General features: G+C 40.3%; 1 protein-coding gene and 1 pseudogene across 1 annotated transcript; one reads left to right on the top strand and one right to left on the bottom strand.

Moving 5' to 3' along the window:
- Positions 1 to 2,216: 2,216 nt before the first annotated feature.
- Positions 2,217 to 10,229, bottom strand: LOC147334303 (class I histocompatibility antigen, F10 alpha chain-like). The gene is made up of 8 exons (XM_086286554.1): positions 10,091 to 10,229; positions 8,311 to 8,586; positions 7,647 to 7,937; positions 5,641 to 5,925; positions 5,099 to 5,230; positions 4,547 to 4,576; positions 3,842 to 3,949; positions 2,217 to 3,247 (listed from the first exon to the last, which is right to left on the bottom strand). Exons 1-8 carry the CDS (start codon positions 10,143 to 10,145, stop codon positions 3,177 to 3,179), a joined length of 1,248 nt encoding a protein of 415 aa, XP_086142680.1. The 5' UTR covers positions 10,146 to 10,229; the 3' UTR covers positions 2,217 to 3,176.
- A 6,002-nt stretch (positions 10,230 to 16,231) lies between these two features.
- Positions 16,232 to 19,112, top strand: LOC147334302 (uncharacterized; annotated as a pseudogene).
- Positions 19,113 to 21,806: the final 2,694 nt, after the last annotated feature.

Below are 21,806 nucleotides of genomic sequence, written 5' to 3'. Positions count from 1 at the left end.
GAAATCAGAACTGTTTGTTTATTCTACATCGATCCAACAGTGTCTATGGAAGTTTTTTTATTTTCTCGAATCTTACCGCCGAGAGACATAAACCAAGGCCAGTAACCTTCTCCTTTCACAGTTACTTTCAGCTGCTCCCCTTTTACTTCTGCCCGTTTTTGAGGCTTTGTGATTGTATAGTTCCCAAACCAGCACCTAACTTGGACAACTGGAAGAAAATGATTATCTAATTTACTTCAAACCTTTCACATGTGCACTTGATCATGTGTGAATGTACTTTATTTCAGGATTCATAATTTATATTTAGAATTCTCTGTCTACTGAAATTTATTTTCATTTTTCATCCCACTAGCAGTTTAAGACTCAGATGTATCTGGATTTCTTTTCAGCAACAAAAATAGACAAATCAGCAGAGTTGGCACGGTAGAGGAGGATGCTAGAGACGGGGTGAGATGGAGGCAGATGATCTGCTGTGGCATACTGTGTATTTTCTTTTTCTGTATTTTCATTGTAAAAATAATAATTTTTGTTGCAAAGAAGCAGTAAACATGAGTTCATGTTAATGAACAACTGGGTCACTCTCCAGGGATAGACTGGAAACAGAAACATGTGGACATAGTCCATTTTTAGGAGTCGACTTGTTTCTGCAGCATGAAAGATAACCACAGTCCTGTTCCACTTTTTGTCCGCATCAGGAAATTGTTGTTTTATCTCCAAAGCATTAATACACAGGCAGAAGATCCACTGAAACAAAACCAGGTTTTAATATACAGATGTTTAATTCTCAGTCAGTATTTCTTTAGTTGTGAATTTTATTTGCTGAAATGCATCAATTGCATGTGTCTAACTCAAGTAATACCCTGTCCTGGTTAGGGCTGTGCGATATGATCAAAATCTCATATCCCGATATAAGAATTCTATCGTCCGATAACGATACAAATCACAAAAATATAACATTTTTGTAAATTCTGTGAATCTCGGGCAGCTCGACTTGCAGGAAGTGTTTCCAGCTGCACGTCATGTAGCTGGAGTCGAGTGTTTTAACCGATGAAACGATACATTTTTAGACATAAGTTGTAGCTGTTTTAACCGATGTATGAAACTAGACATTTTTAGACATAAGTGGTAACGGCCGCCGTTTTCTTTGTGAGTATTTATTACACGGCGTGCTGCGGGGAAAAGACTGTTCTAACGTTTGAGTTTAAGGTTTATTTTTTAGCACCTGGCAGCTTTTTTGCTTCTCATCCGTAAATAATCTGCTCTTTCACGTGATTTATTTATTTATTTTGAAAAGTCTCAACAGGATCTTGAGCTTTATTTTGAAAGGTTTATGTGGAACATAAACAAGTGGACACGCGATGGTGTTACCGTCATTGTTGCTAACCACAACGCATAAAAACAGGCGCTTGTCTTTCCGTAGTGTGGTTATATAACATAAAAGAGAAAGAGAGAACTTTAAGAAATTAATATAGCCACTACAGTGACTGTCAAACGATGAAAAAATATTTCCGTAAAGTTTATTTTGTGACACCACGAAACAAATGATAGCGTAAAATGAAACGATAGATGTTTTTACATCCTCATCCGATATATATCGTTATATCGAACAGCCCTAGTCCTGATGTCCTAGATCCTCCTGTGAGCAGAGGAGGAGGCATGCGGCTCTTCTGATTCCTTCTTTTTCAATCCCTCCATTTAAAAGCACAAGTTCACACTGCAGTAGTTGTACACTGTTAAAATCTGGACATCCTCTACTGAGAAAACAACGGTGAGTAACAGGGACAGCTCCATTTAAAGTGTATTTATACAACAGTTTTGTGTGACATATGTTGGGACATTTATATATAAGAGCTAATTTGTGATATTTTGTATTATTGAATATGACACTTTACCTTGTTTGTTACTGTTCTTATTTATTGGAGGAACTGTCATCGCATACTTTGCTCTGGGATTAATAAACTTTTCTGATTTCTCTAGACTGTTTCTGCGAATCTCATTTATGCTCCAGATCAGTTTGCAGACTGTGAAAAGAAAGTAAGGTGGTTTAAACGATTACTTAAGTCTTTAAAATGTTCACATTTTACACTCAAGCTCGCATAAAATGTGCCAGGCATGAAACACCAGCTTGGCTGCACTTCACTGTCTGGTGCGATCCATGTTCACAACCAGCAGCAAAGAGTGACACTGACTGTTGCGTCCAGCCAGCTAAACCCTGGGTTGGTTCCTTCTTGTCTGCCAACATGGGCCCCAACAGCTCTAAAACAGCCCCTCTTAATGATGCTGTACCATAAAGCTCTATTTTGGGTCTAGTCTTGTTTGCACTGTATATGTTGCCACTAGGAGTAAATGGTACTTTTGTACAGAACTTTTCATTTCACTGTTTTGCAGATGACTTGGATATTTCTTTGTCTTTAAAGAAGCATGAACACTTTTAAAACACATTTTATGGAACAACTTTCAATTGATTTCTAAAGCACCAACATGCTGTGCAAAAAGAAAAGAAAAAAATAAGAGATCAAGAATAAATAAGTATGTACAAAGAGTAAAAGTTTATGACATTTAAAAACAGCAGGAGATGGAGCCTGTCTCCAGCAGCAGCTCATTCCACATTTTAGGAAAAACTTCAAAGGCTCCTCTGGATTTATAAAATGTCTTTGGGAGAGTCAAAAGCACCTGGTTAGCTGATCTACAAGCACGTGACAGCATGTAAGGGTGAAATATCTCAGAAAAATAAGGCGGGGCAAGACCATTAGGAGACTTGAAAACAAATAAAAGAATTTTAAAATGGATTTAGAAACTGAACATGACACTAAAACCGGGGCTATGTGCTCTGGTTTGCTTGTACCAGTTAAAAATCGTGCAGCAGCGTTTTGTACCAGCTGCTGACGTGAGGGCCCTGCTAATTCCAATCAAAAGAGAATTACAATAAGCCAGACGAGAGGTGATAAATGCATGGATCTGTGTCTCTGGGTGGCCTCTAGACAGGATGGACTTAATTTGTGACAGCTGCCTCAACCGAAAGATGGAGGACTTAACCACAGCTTTGACATGTGAGTCGAGTTTTAGGCTGGGGTCCATTTTCACACCTAAATTAGTGATGCTGGATTTTTCATGGGGGCCAAAGAGAAAAGGTCAAAGGCAGCGATACAGCTGGAGGCACTGGATTTAGCATGACCTCAGTCCATATTCTCTGTGGCAGAAGATTTAGTGTGAATCCTGAGACTTGTTTTTTTGTCAGAGCCATCAGCTGCAGGGATGAACAACAGTATTATTTTACATGTAAAGTAACACACATCTGCTCTGACTTCTTCTCTGTTCTTTGGCAAAGCTGCTTTCTCCCCTCGCTCTAACTCAGAATATGAAAACATACAGCAGGTTCTCAGTGAGCGATGCACCAACCTGATCATATCATGAAAATTAATACATGCTTATGTGTAAGGGACCGTCACACAATTAAATATTTACTTTCTATCCTTAATTTAAATCAATTAAATGTAACAAGGACTTCCAAAAATAGAAACCTACTGATCTGATCTTTATTAGGAAAATAAGAAATTATTATTAATAAATTATTATTAAATAATAAATTATTTATTAATGCTTTACAGCTAGCAAAGATCAACTTGATGTGGATCCAGTGTGAGACTGCTCTCAGACTGGTGCAGTAGTATCCTACATTATACTTACGGGGCAGAGTAAAAGCCACCGGAGAAAGAAGAAAAAAGTATTCAGCTACAACATGAGTTTAAAATGTCTCCGTCACTACCACAGTACAGAATAATGTGACTTATAATTACACACCACGGAGCTCAATGCTACACATTAGCTGAGGAAAACTTACCCGTGCTGCTTCTGAGACTGGTTTCCTCAGCCTCGTCTTCATTACCCTCGTCTTCCTCAACCTTCTCACTGTCAGCCTCAACATTTGTTACAACCACTGCTACACTTCCTGTAAAGACAACATACATTTTGAGCTATATGAAGCAAAACGGCAAACTTTACTACCCTGACATAAAAGAGGCACTGTTACTACATAAACACATACAGAACATTAAGACCCATCTTCTACAATCTGTTCAGTCTTAAACCAATCTGTTATGTTTATCTGAGGAAGGAGAAGGAACCATGTACCATTGCCATTAAGGAGGGGTACGGTCACATGACCACAGGGACAACCCACCCACACATACACACAGGTTAGTTAAGGACAGCGTGCTCCACATGTGAGGAAACATTTAATGCTTCTTTTATTTATGAACTGCAGGGTAACGTTTAAACGTTTTCAGCACTGCTGCTGTATAAATATTATTACATAATAATAGTATACTATTATTATTATACTGAACACAGGTAACCATGAGTCTGGCTGCTCTAACCTTTCTCCTCATGCTTCAAGTTTCTGTCTCCTCCACTCTGTTTGCCTGTTCACCTCCTCTGCGCTACACTGAGCGTCTTTGAGCAAACACTAATCTGTTAAAGGATCGGCTCAGACTGACACGAGTCTCTGAACATCAAACTTTATAAGACAGGAAAATAAAGATGTTACCTTGGTTGTCGTTGGCTACACGTCTGCCTCCTGTAAACAGACGTAACACAGACTGTCAGTGATCATGGATGAACTCAGTGGTTTGTTCTACATGTGTGAAACAGCTCAGTGTGCTGAGCCTCGGACCAACTCTAATATCATCAGACCTCAGTCAGCAACATGTTCAAGTCATTGACATGAATGAATGAATAACATGCTGAAGTATAATCCTACAGTTTGCTGTAATTCAGACTAAATGTTGTTGAAATGTTTCAAAGTTCTACATGCAGATGTGTCTGAGTGGAGACGGTGGAGGAAACGAGCTGCACACTATCAGCAAACAGCAATCATTTCTGTTCTGGAAAGAAAAACTACATTTATGTCCCAGAGGGGTCAAAGTTATTGGATTAGAAGCTGCAGACAGGAAAAGTCTGACATCATGTCACATGACTGACATGTGACCTTTGACCCCCTCATGGAGTCCTAATAAAATAATAACTGAAGTGTTTGAAGACTGAAAGACTGGAGCAGCTGCTGTGATGTAAATTATACACAACAGCTCACTGTACTTACTAAGACAGCCTTTTTTATGCAAGCATATCAGACCCAGACCTCCACAAACAAAAAGCGCAATCGCAGCCAAGGCTCCACCCTGTGCACCGATCAGAGCTCCAGATCCAGGTTCCTCTGGATGGTCACCGTTCTCTGAAACACAGACGTGAGTTTTAGGCTGAGGTCACTGTCAGCATGTTATTTGCTGCTGTTTGTTACTGAGATGTAGATTTGAAGCCACAGTCATGATGAAGTCAGTGATTGGACAGCAGTGATGTGCAGGAGGTCACTGAGAGGGGACGGCATTGAAACAGAAACTGTTCATATCTGGAACTTTTCAGTGATTCTCTGAAGGAGATCGCTCCTCTGCTTCTTCGGGGCTGCAGAGCTGGGCTAAATGTAACATGCTAGCTTTGTTCTCAGATGGACTGACATGGCTCTGACCACAGGACTGTGATCAGGACAGTCATGATGCAGATCTGCTGGACACAGAGAAGCTCACTGCTCTGACTGATGAAACAAAGTTATGATCAACAACAGAGACAATAAAAAAAGTTTCTTACTCCAAGTCTTCACGACATCCACACGGGTCGCCTCATGAACGACTTCACAGCTGAACTTTGACAGGTCAGACTTCAAAATCTCCACATGGTCTCGTCTCTGGAAGGTCTCGTCGTTATTTGGAAGAACTCCTGAGCTACTCAGGCCGTCGTCTTCAGTCAGAACACGCCCGTTTCTTCTGATCCTTACAATGATGTTTTTGCTGTAGAAGCCTGTGGCGAGGCAGGTCAGGGTGAGGTTTGTCTCCACTCTGGACTTCTTTGCAAACACGTACACGTCAGGTGGAGCTGGAAGGAGGAAATGAAAACTGTGTCACTAAATATTAAAACATAATTATGTGAATATGGTTTACCTCTGAAAGATCACAGCAGTGTATGAAACTGAATGTCTTATATGAGCTGTGTTTTCTGCGGCCTTGACTGTTAAGTGAGGTATGAAAAATTGAGGGGAATAGAGTTGCAGCGTTTGGGGTTTTTGTTTCTGGGACCAATTGCAAGTAATTGCAGTGACCCCTTGGCCACCCAGAGGTCGAGCATGCAGCACCTTCAACCTCCAAGTGACCAATTTTACATTAAAAGACAATTGCACAGGTCACATGACACGGACCAACTGAAATCAATCTGATCTTTTGGTAAAGGTCTGCAATCAATCACCATGTAATCCATTAACAGCAGACAGACCATGAACACAGTCAGTCTGTGCTGCGTCTGCTCTATCATTGATTTCTGCAGTGAGGTCTGAGACTGGTGACTTTACAGCAAAGTGCATGAAAGAGCTGGATTCTCCGTCCTCTAATGAATGTGGTGATAATGTAACTGTCACAGTTTAAACATGGCTGCTCTAAGACGTCCTCTGGGCCTGAGGAGCTGACATCAGCTTGGAGCTCCATCTTTCAGCAGTTGATAGATACCCACATCATTCCTGATCTTTGGAAAACCTCTGATATCATTCCTGTTCCAAGGAAACCTGATCAAGCTGAAAGTAACCACAGACCTGTAGCACGTACACCAGTGAATGACAGGATTTGAGAAATGTGTAGGTATGTTTAAGGAAATGTGTCAGACAAGAAAGGGCTACAGTTGATCACGGTTTCATTTTAAGTTAGCTTCAGACGAAAGACGATTTATCATCCTGAAGTACAGCAGTCTGTGTGATGATGTGATCACAAACCTTTAAATGTAAAGAAACTGGTTTTGATCCAAAGATGGTGACCATCACAGTGCTGTGAGCATACAAGGTCAAAGTTCAGTCTGACAAGTACCCCAGTGTTAATATTGATAACAGTTTTAGATGTTGGTCTGTTTTTCTGTTCTAGAAAGTTCAGTCAGACGGACTAACAGCATGATGTGGAAATCTTTCAGTGGCAGGAAAATGATGGTTACTAGATGGTTACTTTGAGATCCCTTCCCAGACGCCTTAACGCCCACTCACATCCTGGGCCATCTGATCTCAGAAATTCGCATGATAAGGTGGGGCCAGGTTTCACAATGAACACACCCGAAACTCTGGCTGATTGGGGCCCACACCCAATTTCACACCTTGGCTCAGGCGATTAGAGGATCATCAGGGGGTCCTTTTGTCCCTCTGTGGGGGGTCACTCCCACTAGGTTTATATCTGGGACTCTCCACCATTTGACCTTAGAACTGAAGAAGCTTCTCGGATGAGAGGTGAAACGTCTTCAAGTAACTTAAAGAAGTCCAGACGCTTTTCTTTGCAAGCTCCTTTGACTACGATGGTTACTAGAAGTGTTGCAGACATCCATGAAAACCACAGTCAGAAACCCCATCGTCGTTCTCCATGTCTGTATGAACAGTGTGTGTTACAACAAGTCAGGAGGATCAACTGATCTCCTCTCAACATGAACGGTGACCTTCTGACAGCAGGCATAGATTTAATTAAAAAAACAAAGAAAACACTGAGCTATTTCACTGAATCTATTGCTGATGTTAGTTCTATAGACTTCAGTAATAATGAATAGAAAAACACAGATCATTATGTCATACATACGGGCTTTTTTCAGCTGCTTTTGTTCAGAAGTCACAGACTTGCACAGCCAATCGATGCACTCGTTCTCCAGGTATCCCTTGGTGTACTCTTTCAGCACCTGGTCATTGTCCCACTTTGTCTTTGAAGGAAGTGCCTCTTTAACTGGAGCGACCCAGACTCTGCTTTTATCATCAAAGGACAGGAAGTCGTTTCCATCATAGTTATACTTGCTCATGCCGTGGACAAACCTGAGCGCACCGTTAGGCTGCGTCTCACCCTCACAGCCCACCATCCACTGAAGAACATGAGGGGCTGAAAGCAGGAGGGCAAATATTAATAAATGAATGTTTAAATAAACATCAGAGGAGAAAATATGGACATGCTGATGATTCCATGATTAATAATTACACATCCTCTACAGAGAAATACTTATATGTATATATAATTGGTGTAATATACTGGGACATTTATAATTGGAGTGTTTGTATGTTTGTATATATTTTGTAACTCTGCAATATGTTGTATTGTTTAACTTAGTCAGTTACTGTGTTGGAGCAACTGTGATCACATCATTTCCTTTGGGATTAATAAAGTTTGATTCTGGTCTTGTTGTTGATTATTGGTCCTTCAGATTTCATGGATCTTACCTGAGTGAACAAATCATTGAACCACAGCAAAGACTTACAGGCAGAGTCATTCTGTCTCATTCGCTCCATCAGGATGCCGATGTTGACCTTGAACCACTGCTGCTTGTTCCTGCGGGACTGTGTGCCTTTTTCCCAGTAATCAGCAGGGAAATGCTCTCTCATCCACTCCTGTTTGGGAACTTTTGTCTGATTCTCGCTATCATAGTAATCGATCATCCTGCCGTCCAGCAAACCCATGGCTGTGAACTCGTGGATGCCCGGCAGTCCAACGGGTTTGGAGAGTCCAGTGTAGATGTAAGTGAGGGAATGAATCTCTGAAAGTCACACAGGTAGGAAAACACAGGAGGAGGATGGATGAGCTCTGATCTTTTTACTGGGCAGGTATGTTTGAAGATCCATGGATCAGAAGCTCTGGCCCTTTGGTATTTCAGTCATGAACAATCAGTGAGCAGCAGTAAATAATCATCTGTGTTATTTCTGTCACAGTTTGAAACTGAATGTTTTTTCTGTTCTTGCTTCTTTCAAACTGCAGGTCAGAAATAAATCAAATATTTGGACCCAAACCGTCTCCAACATCATAAACACGTCTTTCTTTAAAGTTTCAATATGTAATGCAGTGATTTTAGTCTCAGCTGTAAATGTAAACATCCAAATACACAGTAATAACTGATATTAACTGAGAGTTCAAACTAAAGCTGAGGTTTGTGTGAAGACGTTACTGAGCTGTTTGAGACCTACAAACTTTACAGAAGTTTGAAATCAGACAGAGAACTTCCTGTTCTCATTTGGTTTTCCTGCAAGAAAATAAAGTTTTGTTAACGAGTGTTTTTACACTCCGACTCAAAAACAACCACAACTTTAACAACTTTAACAACTTTTAACAACACAACTTTAGCCTCAGTCAGAGGCTGGATTAAAGGTAGCATTTTCTTAAATGTTTATTTTTTTTAATAGTTCCAGTTTTACATGTTGAGGTGAGTTTGCATCCCTGTATGAATGAAGCCTAGGCTGGGAGCAAGGACAGAGTATTAAAACCTTTCTGTTTCTGTTGTCTTCACTGAAACTTGACTTTGTTTATTAAAACAGAAAAATGTATAATATTCCTGAACCATGAGGGAGGAACAGAGAAACTAAGAGACCACCTTTAAAAAGCAGTCAGAGCTCTTCAGCAGCACAGATGTGATCTGTGTTCGTCATTTAGTGGGAAATCTTGAGGACAGAGCACGGTGCTGTCCTATAAACAGATCTCCTTAACCCTGCAGAGAGCTGTGATCAGGGATCCTGCATCATTTTAAAACATCCGCTATAAACTTCTTAAATCCTCTGTCTGACACATAACAGCCACATTAAACCGGTAGTAACACTGAAACTAATGAATAACCTGCAAAAGTTGATTCTGTTCATCTGGATAATTAAGATTAAGGAACTGACCTCCCAATTGCCAACAGCCCATTGTTCCATCGGTGGGCTGGTTTCAGTCATTATGCAAATGTGCTGTTTATAAGATCGGGGAAACCTGCCGTCAGCTGAGACTGAAGAAGTTACTTGGATGAGTGACGAAACGTTTCTCCCACAAAACGCTACGTCCAGATGAACAGAATCAACTTTTGGAGATTTACTTACCTGAATGACTGAACATGCATCAGAATGAATAACCTCAACATTTAAACAAAACATAACTAAAAGTAAGCTTAGCTGAAAATAAATACAATAAAACTTTATAAAAGTTAAACTCGTCTGACATGTTCTTAACGAGGCCACATGTTTCTTTCGGTTTGAACCCGTCTCATCAACGTGTGCAAAAACACTAAAACTCACCGCTGTTTACCGTCACTCCTGTCCCCACAAGGACCAAAACTGAGATCACGAACATTTTAATCCAAATATTGGATTAAAAGTTCTTATCCGGAATAAACTCCGATTTATTCCCCTCTGTTGGACCAGCTTCACCTCTCCATCTCTGCTCCTCGCTGCTTCCTTCCTCTGTGATCTGAGTGATGCATTCAGGAGCCGCGGGTAAACTACTGATGCATTCAGGCCCACCCGTCTCCGTTTTTTTGTTTTTTTAAAAATAGACTTTACTTTTACTATATATATATATGTATATATATATATATATATATATATATATATATATATATATATATATATATATATATATATATATATATATATATATATATATATATATATATATATATATATATGCAGCCTCCTCCCTCACACCTCTCACGTGGACTCTTTTTTCTCCTTCCATCTGGCAGACGCTATCGCAGCATCTGGGCCGATCCTCCAGACTGCAAAATGCCCCCCCAAAAAGACACATCAGAGCACTTGGGGAAATATTGTATGGGAGAAGAAATGCATCAGTGATCGTGTTTATAATCACGTGAATAAAGTCTGTTGTTAGTCTGAAAGAGCTCCAGGTCAGCATTGTATGTAGGTAAAGTCACCAGCTTGCAACGTTCTGTCTGCTGTGTCGACCATAGTCTCGTGCTGCCATCTACTGACACTTAAGTGCAACAACAGGCTCTCCAACTCCAATCTTCCACCACTGAATGTGGAGCAGCTGTTTTGTATCTGATATGGAGGGAAATTCACACAAACATACTTTAAAAAATGCCTGGCTCCTTGTCTTTGAACTGCAGGAGAGAAACAGGTGTCAGGTGTGTTGGGTAGGTGATGAGTGAAGAACAGAACAGGAACCAGCTTCACTGTGAATCATGACTCCTGATTCTCACTGAAAACCTTTTCAACCCTCAGCTAAATCTATCTACTGTGGCCTGAACTGGTTTAATGTTGCCACAGGGATTTTCAGAGTGGCCACAAAATGACTTTCACTCTCGCTTTCATTACTTTCAGTGTAACACTTGTTTTAAACCACTCAGGGTAACACAGTGGTGGCCAGTCGGCTGGGGCCGTAGGTTCTTGACAGCTTCCTCCCACAGTTGAAAAACATCCACACGTTAGGTAAACTGGTGAGTCTAAACTGGTGTTGATGGTTTTCTGTCCGAAAGGCAACCTGTCCAACTAGTCCAGGGTGTACCTGTCTGTAGCCTTCTGGCACCTGGGATAAACTCAACCCCAACCTTGACCTCGATTTTGATAAGTGGAAGTGGGCTGGGTTAAATCTCACCAGCAGGTGGCGCTATTGCTTTGTCTGTTCATAGGTTGCATTGCGATAATCAGTCAGGGCTAGGCAGAGTCAGAAGCAGGAAATACTTCTCAATGTCCGCTCTTGGAGCTCCTCACATGTCTCTAGCCCAAATCCTTCAAAGAGTAGCAGTCCTTGTAGCCTTTTTATTGACATGACAGTTCAAAATCAAATCAAATCACTTTTATTGTCACATCACATGTGCAGGTACATTGGTACAGTACATGTGAGTGAAATTCTTGTGTGCGAGCTTCACAGCAACAGAGATGTGCAAAATACAATAATGTAAACAAGCAAAATACAAGAATGGCTACATCTGAAACTAATAAATATATGTACAATATATAATAGTATATGCATTTCTGGATGTGTATACTAAATGTTTTTCTACGTGTGTGTGTGTGTGTGTGTGTGTGTGTGTGTGTGTGTGTGTGTGTGTGTGTGTATACACATTTTTACAAATTAAATAGTAAAAATAATAAAATAAAATATATAAAAATATACAGAGTTGAGACATGTGCAAAACAGCGGCATTACTGTACAGTATGTAGTGCATAATGTTGAAGTTCCAGTAGTGAAGCTGAGGTGTCTATGAAGTGTTCAGCAGTCTGATGGCCTGATGGAAGAAGCTGTCTCTCAGTCTGCTGGTACGGGACCGTTACAGTTACAGTACACATCACAGCACAAGCACCTCCCCTCATAAAACCCCCTTGGTTACAAAGGCAAGGCACTGTGTGTGTGTGTGTGTGTGTGTGTGTCATGGGGGTGCGTTTGTGTGACCTCCTGATCACAACTGTTTCTAACAACATCCTGGTCATAAAGGGGGTAATCTCCTGATCACACCCAATATATGGTTCAATTCCTGTATTTGTTCGCCATACACAACACAGTGAAACCATAAAAAGGTCAGGAAGTTTACCAAACATCAAACAAACCTTCACATGGGATGTGCTTGTGATAAAACACTACAGCCTCCCCCCAGAACCTCGAGAGGCTGGGGAGAGGGACAAAGGAATGCCTTTGAACACAGAGTTTGAAACAATGTAGAGGTGGTAAGCATAAAAATGACAACATTTGACAATTCACTTTAACATGGATGAAAACAGGACGGGTGAATTCCTACTCTTGATTTAACCTGCTTGTCTTGCTCATCGACGGACAAACGGTTACAGAGGACACACTCGAGGCTTCAACTCACCTGCAGGTGTAACTTTCAGCTTGGTTTCCTGCTTCATCTCAGATCTCTGGCTGTGATCTGTTTCATATGAGATGTGGCACTCATATGTTCCAGTGTCATTAACGGTGACGTTGTGCAGAATGATGGACATTTTTCCACTTTTCATGTTTGGGTCTTCCAGCTCCACTCGACCTTTGAAAGACTCATGCTGGTATGTTTTGTAAAGACGATCTTCCCGGAAGAAACAGACGTAATCGTCTGCTTTCAGGTCACTCTTGGTCCATGCTACCCGTAAGATGTTCCCTTCATGGGGACCCTGACAATCGAGAGTTGCATCCTCTCCAACCTCCACTTCTTTCTCATCTTGGACTAAAAGAAAAGAATCCAGAAATACTGCACACCTCAAATTATAGTTGGATTAGTGTTGTTGGTTAGTGCATTACAATCATTCTGGACAGGCTCATATTTACAAGCAGCACACTGTCACAGCCCCATTTTTCAATAATCCTGAACCTCATTTAAGTAAAACTTTGGAAAATTTTGGAAATCTGCCAGTAGAAATGTTTAAAGGATGTACAAGGAGGTACACCTTTAATGTCCGCACATCCTCTACGGAGAAAAAAACAGTGATTAAGAGGGACAGCCTAATTGAAAGTGTATTTATATTTCAGTTTGGTGTGATATATATTGGGACATTTATATATAAGAACTATTTCGTGATATTTTGTATTATTAAAAATTGCAATTTACCTTGTTAGTTACTGTTCTTATTTATTGGAGCACCTGTCATTACATACTTTCCTCTGGGATTAATAAACTATTCTGATTTCTCTGAATCTCATTTATGCTCCAGATCAGTTTGCAGACGGTGAATGGACAGTAAGGTGGTTTAAACTATTACTTAAGTCTTTAAAATGTTCACATTTTACACTCAAGCTCACACAAAACATGTGCTAGTTATGGAAACCAGCTTGGTTAAACTTCACCGTCTGGTGCGATCCACGTTCACAACCAGCAGCAAAGAGAGACACTGACTGTTGCATCTCGCCTGCTAAACCCTGGGTTGTTCCCTCTTGTCTGTGTGTTTTATATGTGTAAAGCAACCGATATAACCTTTGTTTGTACTCACTTGTTTGTATGGAATATTTTATGTGTTGTAACTTTTGCTGCCATGATGACAGGTCTCTCTTGGAAATGTGATCTTAACCTCAGCGAGACTTTCACCTGGATAAATAAAAGATAAATAATCCCAGAGGGGAAGAAAAAGAATGAAATGGCTTTAGTGGACGTGGAATTCTGTGGAAACTTTGTAACAGAGCTGTAAACGCTCCCGCCTCAAACACACCTCAGCTTCCAGCAGGGCCGTTCAGGGACATTTACAGGAAACTCGATCATATTTGCTTTGCAATAACTTTACTATCAAAAGGTAAACAAAGACGAAGTGGGCCACTACAAGAAGTCGAGTCACTCGGTTTGTGTGTTAGTTTTGCTTTATTTATTTTATCTGCTGATTTATTCTTATTTATCTTCACGTTTATTTATTGCCATGTTAGTAGAAGTTGTTGGTCTCTGGTTGCCTGAGCACTGTAAGTGTGGACGCAGCTTTAAGCTGGAGATAACAGACCTTTCACTATGTTGTAAATTTCAATAAGATTACGTTACCATTCGTGCCAAATTGGCATCAGTATCACCTTCAGACAACAACACGTCCGGCCCATGCCTAGAAATGGGCATCTTGCGATATGTGTGTTTGGATTTTCGTTTTGTAATTAACTACGTTGTGTTTTTCACTGATGATTGAGATGACTGTCTCCTCAGTCGGTCCACGCTCTTGTAGGCGATTGGAAAAATATCTTTGAGTGCATCTTGTGAGGGCAGATAACTTTATTTATTTACTTATAATTTTTGACACTTCCCTTTCTCAGACTGCTGAAGATGATTTCTACCTCAGATTCTTAGTAGGACAGAGAGGTGGAGGGGAAGGATAGGGACAGGATGTGTTTACAAAACTGTTGGAGTCTTTTTTTTTTACTCATTGTACTCCAGTACAATGGCAATAAAGGGCTATTCTATTCAATTCCATGAGGTGAAGCAAAAAGATTCACACACGTGGATCATTGTTATTACTGTAGAGTCTTTACCTTACAATTCAAAGTGCTTTGACGCCACTTTGTTGTGGTTTTGTGATATATAAATGAAACTGACTTCAATTGTTTGGCTTCTATGTTTCTGTGAGTCGCTGCAGTCTTATCTTATCTCATCCTCTGGAATGTTGGTCTGTCGCTCTGCAGAGTCAGTTTTGTTTCTCCACATCTCAGTCCTGAACCATACTTTGTTGTAATCGAAGACAGACCTACTGCACATTTACCCCCCATGAGCAACACTGATGAGACGTGAAACTATCTTTTTGTTTTTCCTTTCTAATCTGATGTTAAGGACGTTACTCTGCATCCTCTAAGTCTCACATTTTGACAGCCAGGAGTTTAAGATGCAAGTCAGCATTCCCAGTTTGATATGGTTCGTCCTTGAATTGTCAGTGGATGCCTGGATGTGTGAACTTTTGTAATAAACAAAAATCCTGTTGGCTGTGGTAGACTCTTGCATCTATAGATCTGATGCTTAGGTCCTGTTCTTCTCTGCCGTGATCAGAGCCTCTGTGCTGTCCCTTTAATCTGGCCTTTTTCTAACCACTGGTAGGATTTCTCGATGTTTTGTCCTCTGTCTGTCTGTGGTACATTACATGATTTTGGATCCTCCTGTTTGGTCCCAGCATCTGTCTTCAGCTGTCAGAGGAACTCTGTCAGCTCATCTTGGAGTATCCGATGGATGCGTCACCAAATTGCAAAATCTGAATGAATTTTTATGACTTTTAAGTGTTTTGTGGGGATTTTTCCTAAGGATTATAAACTGGCTAAAACCCAGGACAGAAATAATATACCAGCTTCCATCGTCAGACGAAACTCCAAATACGTATCAGAGGATGACTCACGTCCAACTCAGGCCACAAAAACTGAACCCTCGACAGGGGAACACACCACCACGCCGAACCTCCTCTGGGAATCCCAGCACAGAGAGCAGAAACTGACAGGTGGAACTGTGAAGCAGTGAGCTGGGTTTTTAAAAATGCGTTGCTGCTGCCTGATGTTGGGCCCACAGAGGAAGACGACTCACTCACTCTTCTTAACTTCCTTCCTAAAAATGTGGAAAGAGAGCAAAGTGCTACCAGACTCTTATTTATGACAGGAACAGAATAAACCACAGCAAACTGTTCCAGTTCTTCTTCTCTCTGGCTCTTGACGAAGGCGGTCGCATTTTCTCCCTCTCCCTTCCCTTATCCTTCCTGCTTGGCTTTCTCATGTCTCTGTCTAGTCTTGTCTACTTTTCTCCCTCTACCCTGGAAGAGTCTCACATGGATTTGATCAACTGGTCCCTGAATGCAATTGACACCCTCTTCTCGACGAGACACCTGGGTTTGGGAGACCCCATTGAAGACATCTATCTTTTTGGAACCATGATAACAGGGTTCTTGCTGATTGTCGCTGGCTTGGCCCTGGCTTATCGAAGAATAAAGAAAGCGGAAACAGCTGTTCAAATCCCCACAAGGCTGCCTGCTATGTTGATTGGAACGATGGAGCGAGCCGTGGCTTCTCAGAATGGGCTCATTAGAAGCAGCACGGATGACATCTTGGAGAAGCTTGCCGCTGCTGTGAGTGCTGAGACTCTGACAACATCTGACAACATCTTGGAGAGGCTCACGGCTGTCGTGAACACTCGTGCTCTATGAGCAAACTGGATGACATCTCGGTGTAGCTGGATAACATCGTGGAGAGGCTCATGGCTCTCCAAAAGGAATGGTGAGGAACCAGTGATGGACATTAGATCGACTGTAAAATTGACATGTAGTGCTTCACACTAAAGCAAGAACACCACCATGTGGCTACCATATCGGCGCCAGCTGCGGTCTCAAGGCTGGAGCTGAACATAACAAACAATTTCTCCCCTGATAACAAACTGTGTTTAGACTCTTCTTTCCAAACACCCTTGTACGCTTATCTCCAAGGCTTTATATATTATGTTTAACCCCAGTGACCACCCGGTCAGCTGGTGGGTAACGGGCATCTTTTGTGTGTGTGTGGATAATAGCAAACACGTAAATACATTTTTTGCACACAGCAATGAATTTTGTTCACTCAAATTCAGCTTTTCTTTGCTCAAAATAAATTTCTCCTCAAAATACAACACTTGCACTTGCAAACTTTTTTTACTTGCACTCAATTTTTTTTTACGTGCGCTCAGAATAGCTCAGAATCAGCCCCCCTCTGTGAACAACAGCACAGTGTCAGTGTGACTGTTTCACACTCAAGGAGAAAACACCAGAAGAACACGATGTGTGCTACGTTTCCCAAGACAGACTACAAACTGCACAAATACAGAGCAGCACGTGGAAGGACCTGGAGCTGCATTTAAAGAGAAAAGACAGGGTGATGTCCTTTATCGACAGGTGGAAGTAACCAAGTCCTTAGCTGAAACACTCGTGTTTGTCCACAGACAGGAAACACACCAGGAAACTGCAGCTTTCTCAAAGACGTGCAGCTCATGGATAACACACTTCCTGTCAGTCAGAATGAGGCTGGACCCAAACACAGAAAGGTGTTTTTGTCCAGATGAGCCCAGAGAACAAACACGAGTGTTCACAGACATCAGAACCTCAGAGAAGTGAAACATGAGGTTGGAGTCCTCCTCAGCATTCAGAAGAGCTGCTGTGAAACCCTGAGTACTCATGACAGACTCTGATGGCACAAACACATCATGATTCAAAAATAAAGACTATGACAAACATGGCGCTCCTGATCCTCCTGCATGAGAACAAGCTGACATGACCGGAGTGTCTGAGAGTGTCTCCCTGTCACAGTGAGAATAACAGAGCTGCTCATCTGAGCTCAGAGTCATTAAACTGACCTGAGGTCAGCTGCTAGGACGTCTCTGTGCTCCTTACATATGAACATAAACCATGTGACCTCACATCAGTGGTGTGGATGACTGTATTTATAGAACAGTAGAGCTGTAGCAGGTGGTGTGAGGCGAAGGAGGAGGTGGTGTATTCTAGTTAAAATCATACGTGTAAACAGTGTCAGTAAATGATTGATTCCTATTTATTCTTTGCTGAATTTCCTGGAGGAACCCACACGAGGGATTAATAGAGTTCTAGCTAATCTCTAATCTTCTACTTCCTGTTGACTTGTTTTATTAAAATGAAACATTACATCCAGTCGCACCATCAGCTTTAAACTAGTGCTGGAGTTCACCTCCATGTAACAGGTTCACACCTGAATCTGGGCCCAGGGTGCCAGAGGTAAGATGGTCACATGCTTCAGGTGCACGAGTGCTTCAGGAGCTCAGCACAGCGTGGAACATCCCATCACTGCTGCTCTGGAGTCAGCCTGGATGAAACACCAGTGAGGCTCCACAGTGAGTGAGCACACCTGCACTTTACAGCTTCTCATCATGTCACTGTTGTTAAGTTATCTTATCTCTCTGAGCTGCTACAGCCTTATACACCCACCCGCTCTCTCAGGTCAGCTGATCAGTTGCGCCTGAATGTACCCAGGACTGGGCGTAAACTTAGAGGAGATTGTACTTTTGCTGTAGCAGCTCCAAAACTGTGGAACGAGCTTCCTTTAGAGATTAGACAGGCCACTTATTTAATTTTTTTTTTTTTTTACTTTTATTTAACTTTTTTCCCTAACAAATATAAGACTGGTTCACATCCAAAATAATAACACTAAACAGCACTAGAGTATTACAACATTATGTCCATAATTGTTGTCCACTAGGATCCAGTTTACAGGTTACTTTAAGGTTTGATTCGCTTGAAAAGAAGTTGGAAGCCTTCGAACAACGCATTGAAGTAAATACACAGGCGACCCAAAAAAAACAGAGAGGAAATTGACAAGCTGACGACGAAGGTGGAGTCGCTGATGAAGGAAAACAAAGAATTAAAGGAGAGCTGTCGGGAGAGTGCACGTTACCGCAGAAGATGGGACCTCAGAATTTTGGGTCTGACAGAGAAGGACAACGAGAATACACGTGAAACAGTGATCGGCATTCTAACAAGAGTGGTTCCTGTATCAGTGGAAAAACTGCAGCTCATGGTTGATACAGTACACCGACTGGGGAAGAAAGACAATGCAGTGAGCAACAAGGTGCCAAGACCAATCATCATACAGTTCAGCATGAGGACGGCAAGGGATGAAGTATGGAGGAAATCCAAAGAGGCCAGGGTCTGCAAAGAACTGAACATAAAATTTAAAGAAGACTTCTCCAAAGAAGACCGTGAAGCTCGGATCAAGCTGTGGCCCAAGGTGCAGGAAGCTCGAAACAACGGCAAAAGAGCATTCCTAAAGGAGGGTTATGCAATAATAGACGGTAAAAGGATCGATCTGTGAGATGCACTTGAAGAAGTCACTACAAGTTAACCATAAAATGTGGGTATGTATGTGTGTATATATATGTTTACATATCTGTTAAAAATACACAAATAAAAAATAGGAGAGGGTCAAAAAGCAAAGCCGTAGTTAAACGTGGGCTATCCAGAGCTGAAATTGCTGCATATATAAAGGGGTAGTACTGTGATAGGGTCGGAGTACTGTTATGATTACATAGGTAGGACACTAGGCTTATTCCTGCTTCAAGCACTTTTTTTTTCTTCTAGTAAGTGCCAAGGAAGCCGTTACTGTTCTTGTTTTGTATTTTGTTCTTGCGTTTTTTGTTTTTGTTTTTTCTTTATCTTATAGATGGCTGTTCTATTAAGTTCCTTAAATGTTCGAGGCTTAAAAAACAATGTCAAACGTAAGGCCATGTTCTTATTCTGCAAGGAAATTAAGGCAAACATTTTGTTTTTACAAGAAACACATTCTGGTAAGGAAGAGGAAACATTTTGGAAACATCAATGGGGAGATAGTATTCTTTATTCACATGGTACTACTCACTCAGCAGGAGTTATGATCTTATTCAACAAATTTGCAGGGAGAGTTATTGATCATAAAAGCGACGGAATGGGGCATTGGATCATGGTGTTGGTAGAAGTCTGTGAACAGAAAATTATTCTTATTAACGTGTATGGATACAATAACAGGTCGCTAAATAGAAATATGATGTCTAACTTAAGTAAATTAATTGCAAAGTGGAGTACTACATATGGTTCTACCCAGGTGATAACTGGAGGCGATTTTAACCTGGCTCCTAACTCATGGCTTGACAGACAACCACAAAGAGGAAATCAACCAGAACACGATAGCATTATTTGTGACTTTTGTACGACAACCAATATGATCGATTATTGGAGGATGACAAACCCAAATACGAAGAAATATACTTGGTTTAGTCCATCAAATAAAAACGTATGTTCAAGATTAGATTATTGGCTTGTCTCCCAAACAGTATCATCATATGTTACGAAATGTGAGACCCAGTCAACCCCACTTACTGATCATTGTCTGATAAGTCTCTTATTATCTCTACGTAAACAACAAAGATCTGACAACATATGGAAATTTAACAATAGTTTATTACAAAACGAAGACTTCTGTAAACAAGTTAAAGAACTTAAATCAGAAATTAACAATATGAGCATGACTAATGTCAGTAAATGGGAATGGTTTAAATATAATGTGAAACAATTAGCTATAGAAACGGGAAAGAAAGTGTCTGCCCTACGCGTATGTGAACAGAAAAATCTAATTGAACAAATTCATTTATTATGTGGTAAACCCTGTATGACTGCGGAAGAGTCAGAACGCTTACAATCTTTACAAAATAAGCTAGATGAGGTGTACTTGATTAAAGCTAAAGGAGCATATGTAAGGTCTAGAGCCAAGTGGATTGAACATGGAGAAAAAAATTCATCTTATTTCTATAGTCTAGAGAAGCGTAGACAAACAAAGAAAAAAATAACTAAATTGAGTAAGGATGGTACTATAATTGAGGAACCAAACAAAATAAGTGAGGAAATTAACATGTTCTATAGTAATCTGTATAAATCAAGAACTGAAAAAGAAAATGCAGATATCTTTTTTGATATGATTAAAGATCAGGTTAAAAAATTGGAAGAGGATGATAAAACATGGTTAGAAGAAGATTTGAAAATATCCGAATTAGATACAGCTCTAAAACAAATGAAAAATGGAAAATCGCCTGGAATTGATGGTTTAACGATTGAATTTTATAAAACCTTTTGGCAAGACATTAAAGATTTGTTATTTAATGGCTTTTTGGATTGTTTAAAAAATGAAGAACTATCCCCAACAATGAAAACAGGATTAATAACCTTATTACCCAAACCAAACAAAGATTTACAAATGCTAGACAATTGGAGACCCATAACACTTTTATGTAACGACTACAAATTATTAGCCTTAGTATATGCAAATAGGCTTAAAAGCGTCTTAACCAAATTGATTGATGAGTGCCAATCAGCGTTTATTAAAGGAAGGCAGATTCATAATAACATAAGATTAATATTAGATATGATTGACTATCGATCCTTTATTAATTCAGAAAGTTTAATACTATTTATTGACTTTTTTAAAGCATTTGATTCAATAGACCATAATTTTTTATTTAGATCTTTAGAACTTTTTGGATTTGGAAACAAATTTTGCAAAGTGATCAAACTGTTCTACAAGCAAATTTATAGTTATGTTTCGCTCAATCCAGGCATAACATCTAGGATAGACATATTCTGTGGAATTCGACAGGGTTGCCCAATTTCTCCAAAATTATTTATTCTTTGCACTCAATTAATGGCTCACCTCATTGTGAACCATTCAGACATCGAAGGAATAAACATTTTTGATATTGAACTGAAAATAAGTCAGTTTGCAGATGACACAGTAATATTTTTAAAGGATAAATCAATACTCGAGAAAGCATTGAATGTCATTTCAATTTTTTCTAAAGCTTCAGGCTTGTGTCTGAACCTAAAGAAGAGTGAACTTTTGCCACTTTATGATTGTTTGGAAAATAGCATGAGGACGATTCCAGTGAAAAATGAAGTTAAGTATCTAGGCATCTATTTAGACAAAGACATCAACACTAGAGAATCAAAAAACCTAAAAGACAAAATTGATGGCATGTCCAAAACACTAAATCATTGGTTGACGAGAGATATTACAATTTTTGGACGCAATCTATTATCCAAATCA

This window comes from Aulonocara sp. 'chitande type north' Nkhata Bay, linkage group LG3 (genome assembly GCF_057382095.1).
Source record: "Aulonocara sp. 'chitande type north' Nkhata Bay isolate Kocher_YH1m ecotype deep benthic linkage group LG3, A_spYH_male_GT1.1, whole genome shotgun sequence".
Classification (NCBI taxonomy): Eukaryota; Metazoa; Chordata; class Actinopteri; order Cichliformes; family Cichlidae; genus Aulonocara; species Aulonocara sp. 'chitande type north' Nkhata Bay.
Note: the sequence above shows the minus strand (reverse complement) of the source record. Positions and strands in the feature narration are given on the sequence as shown.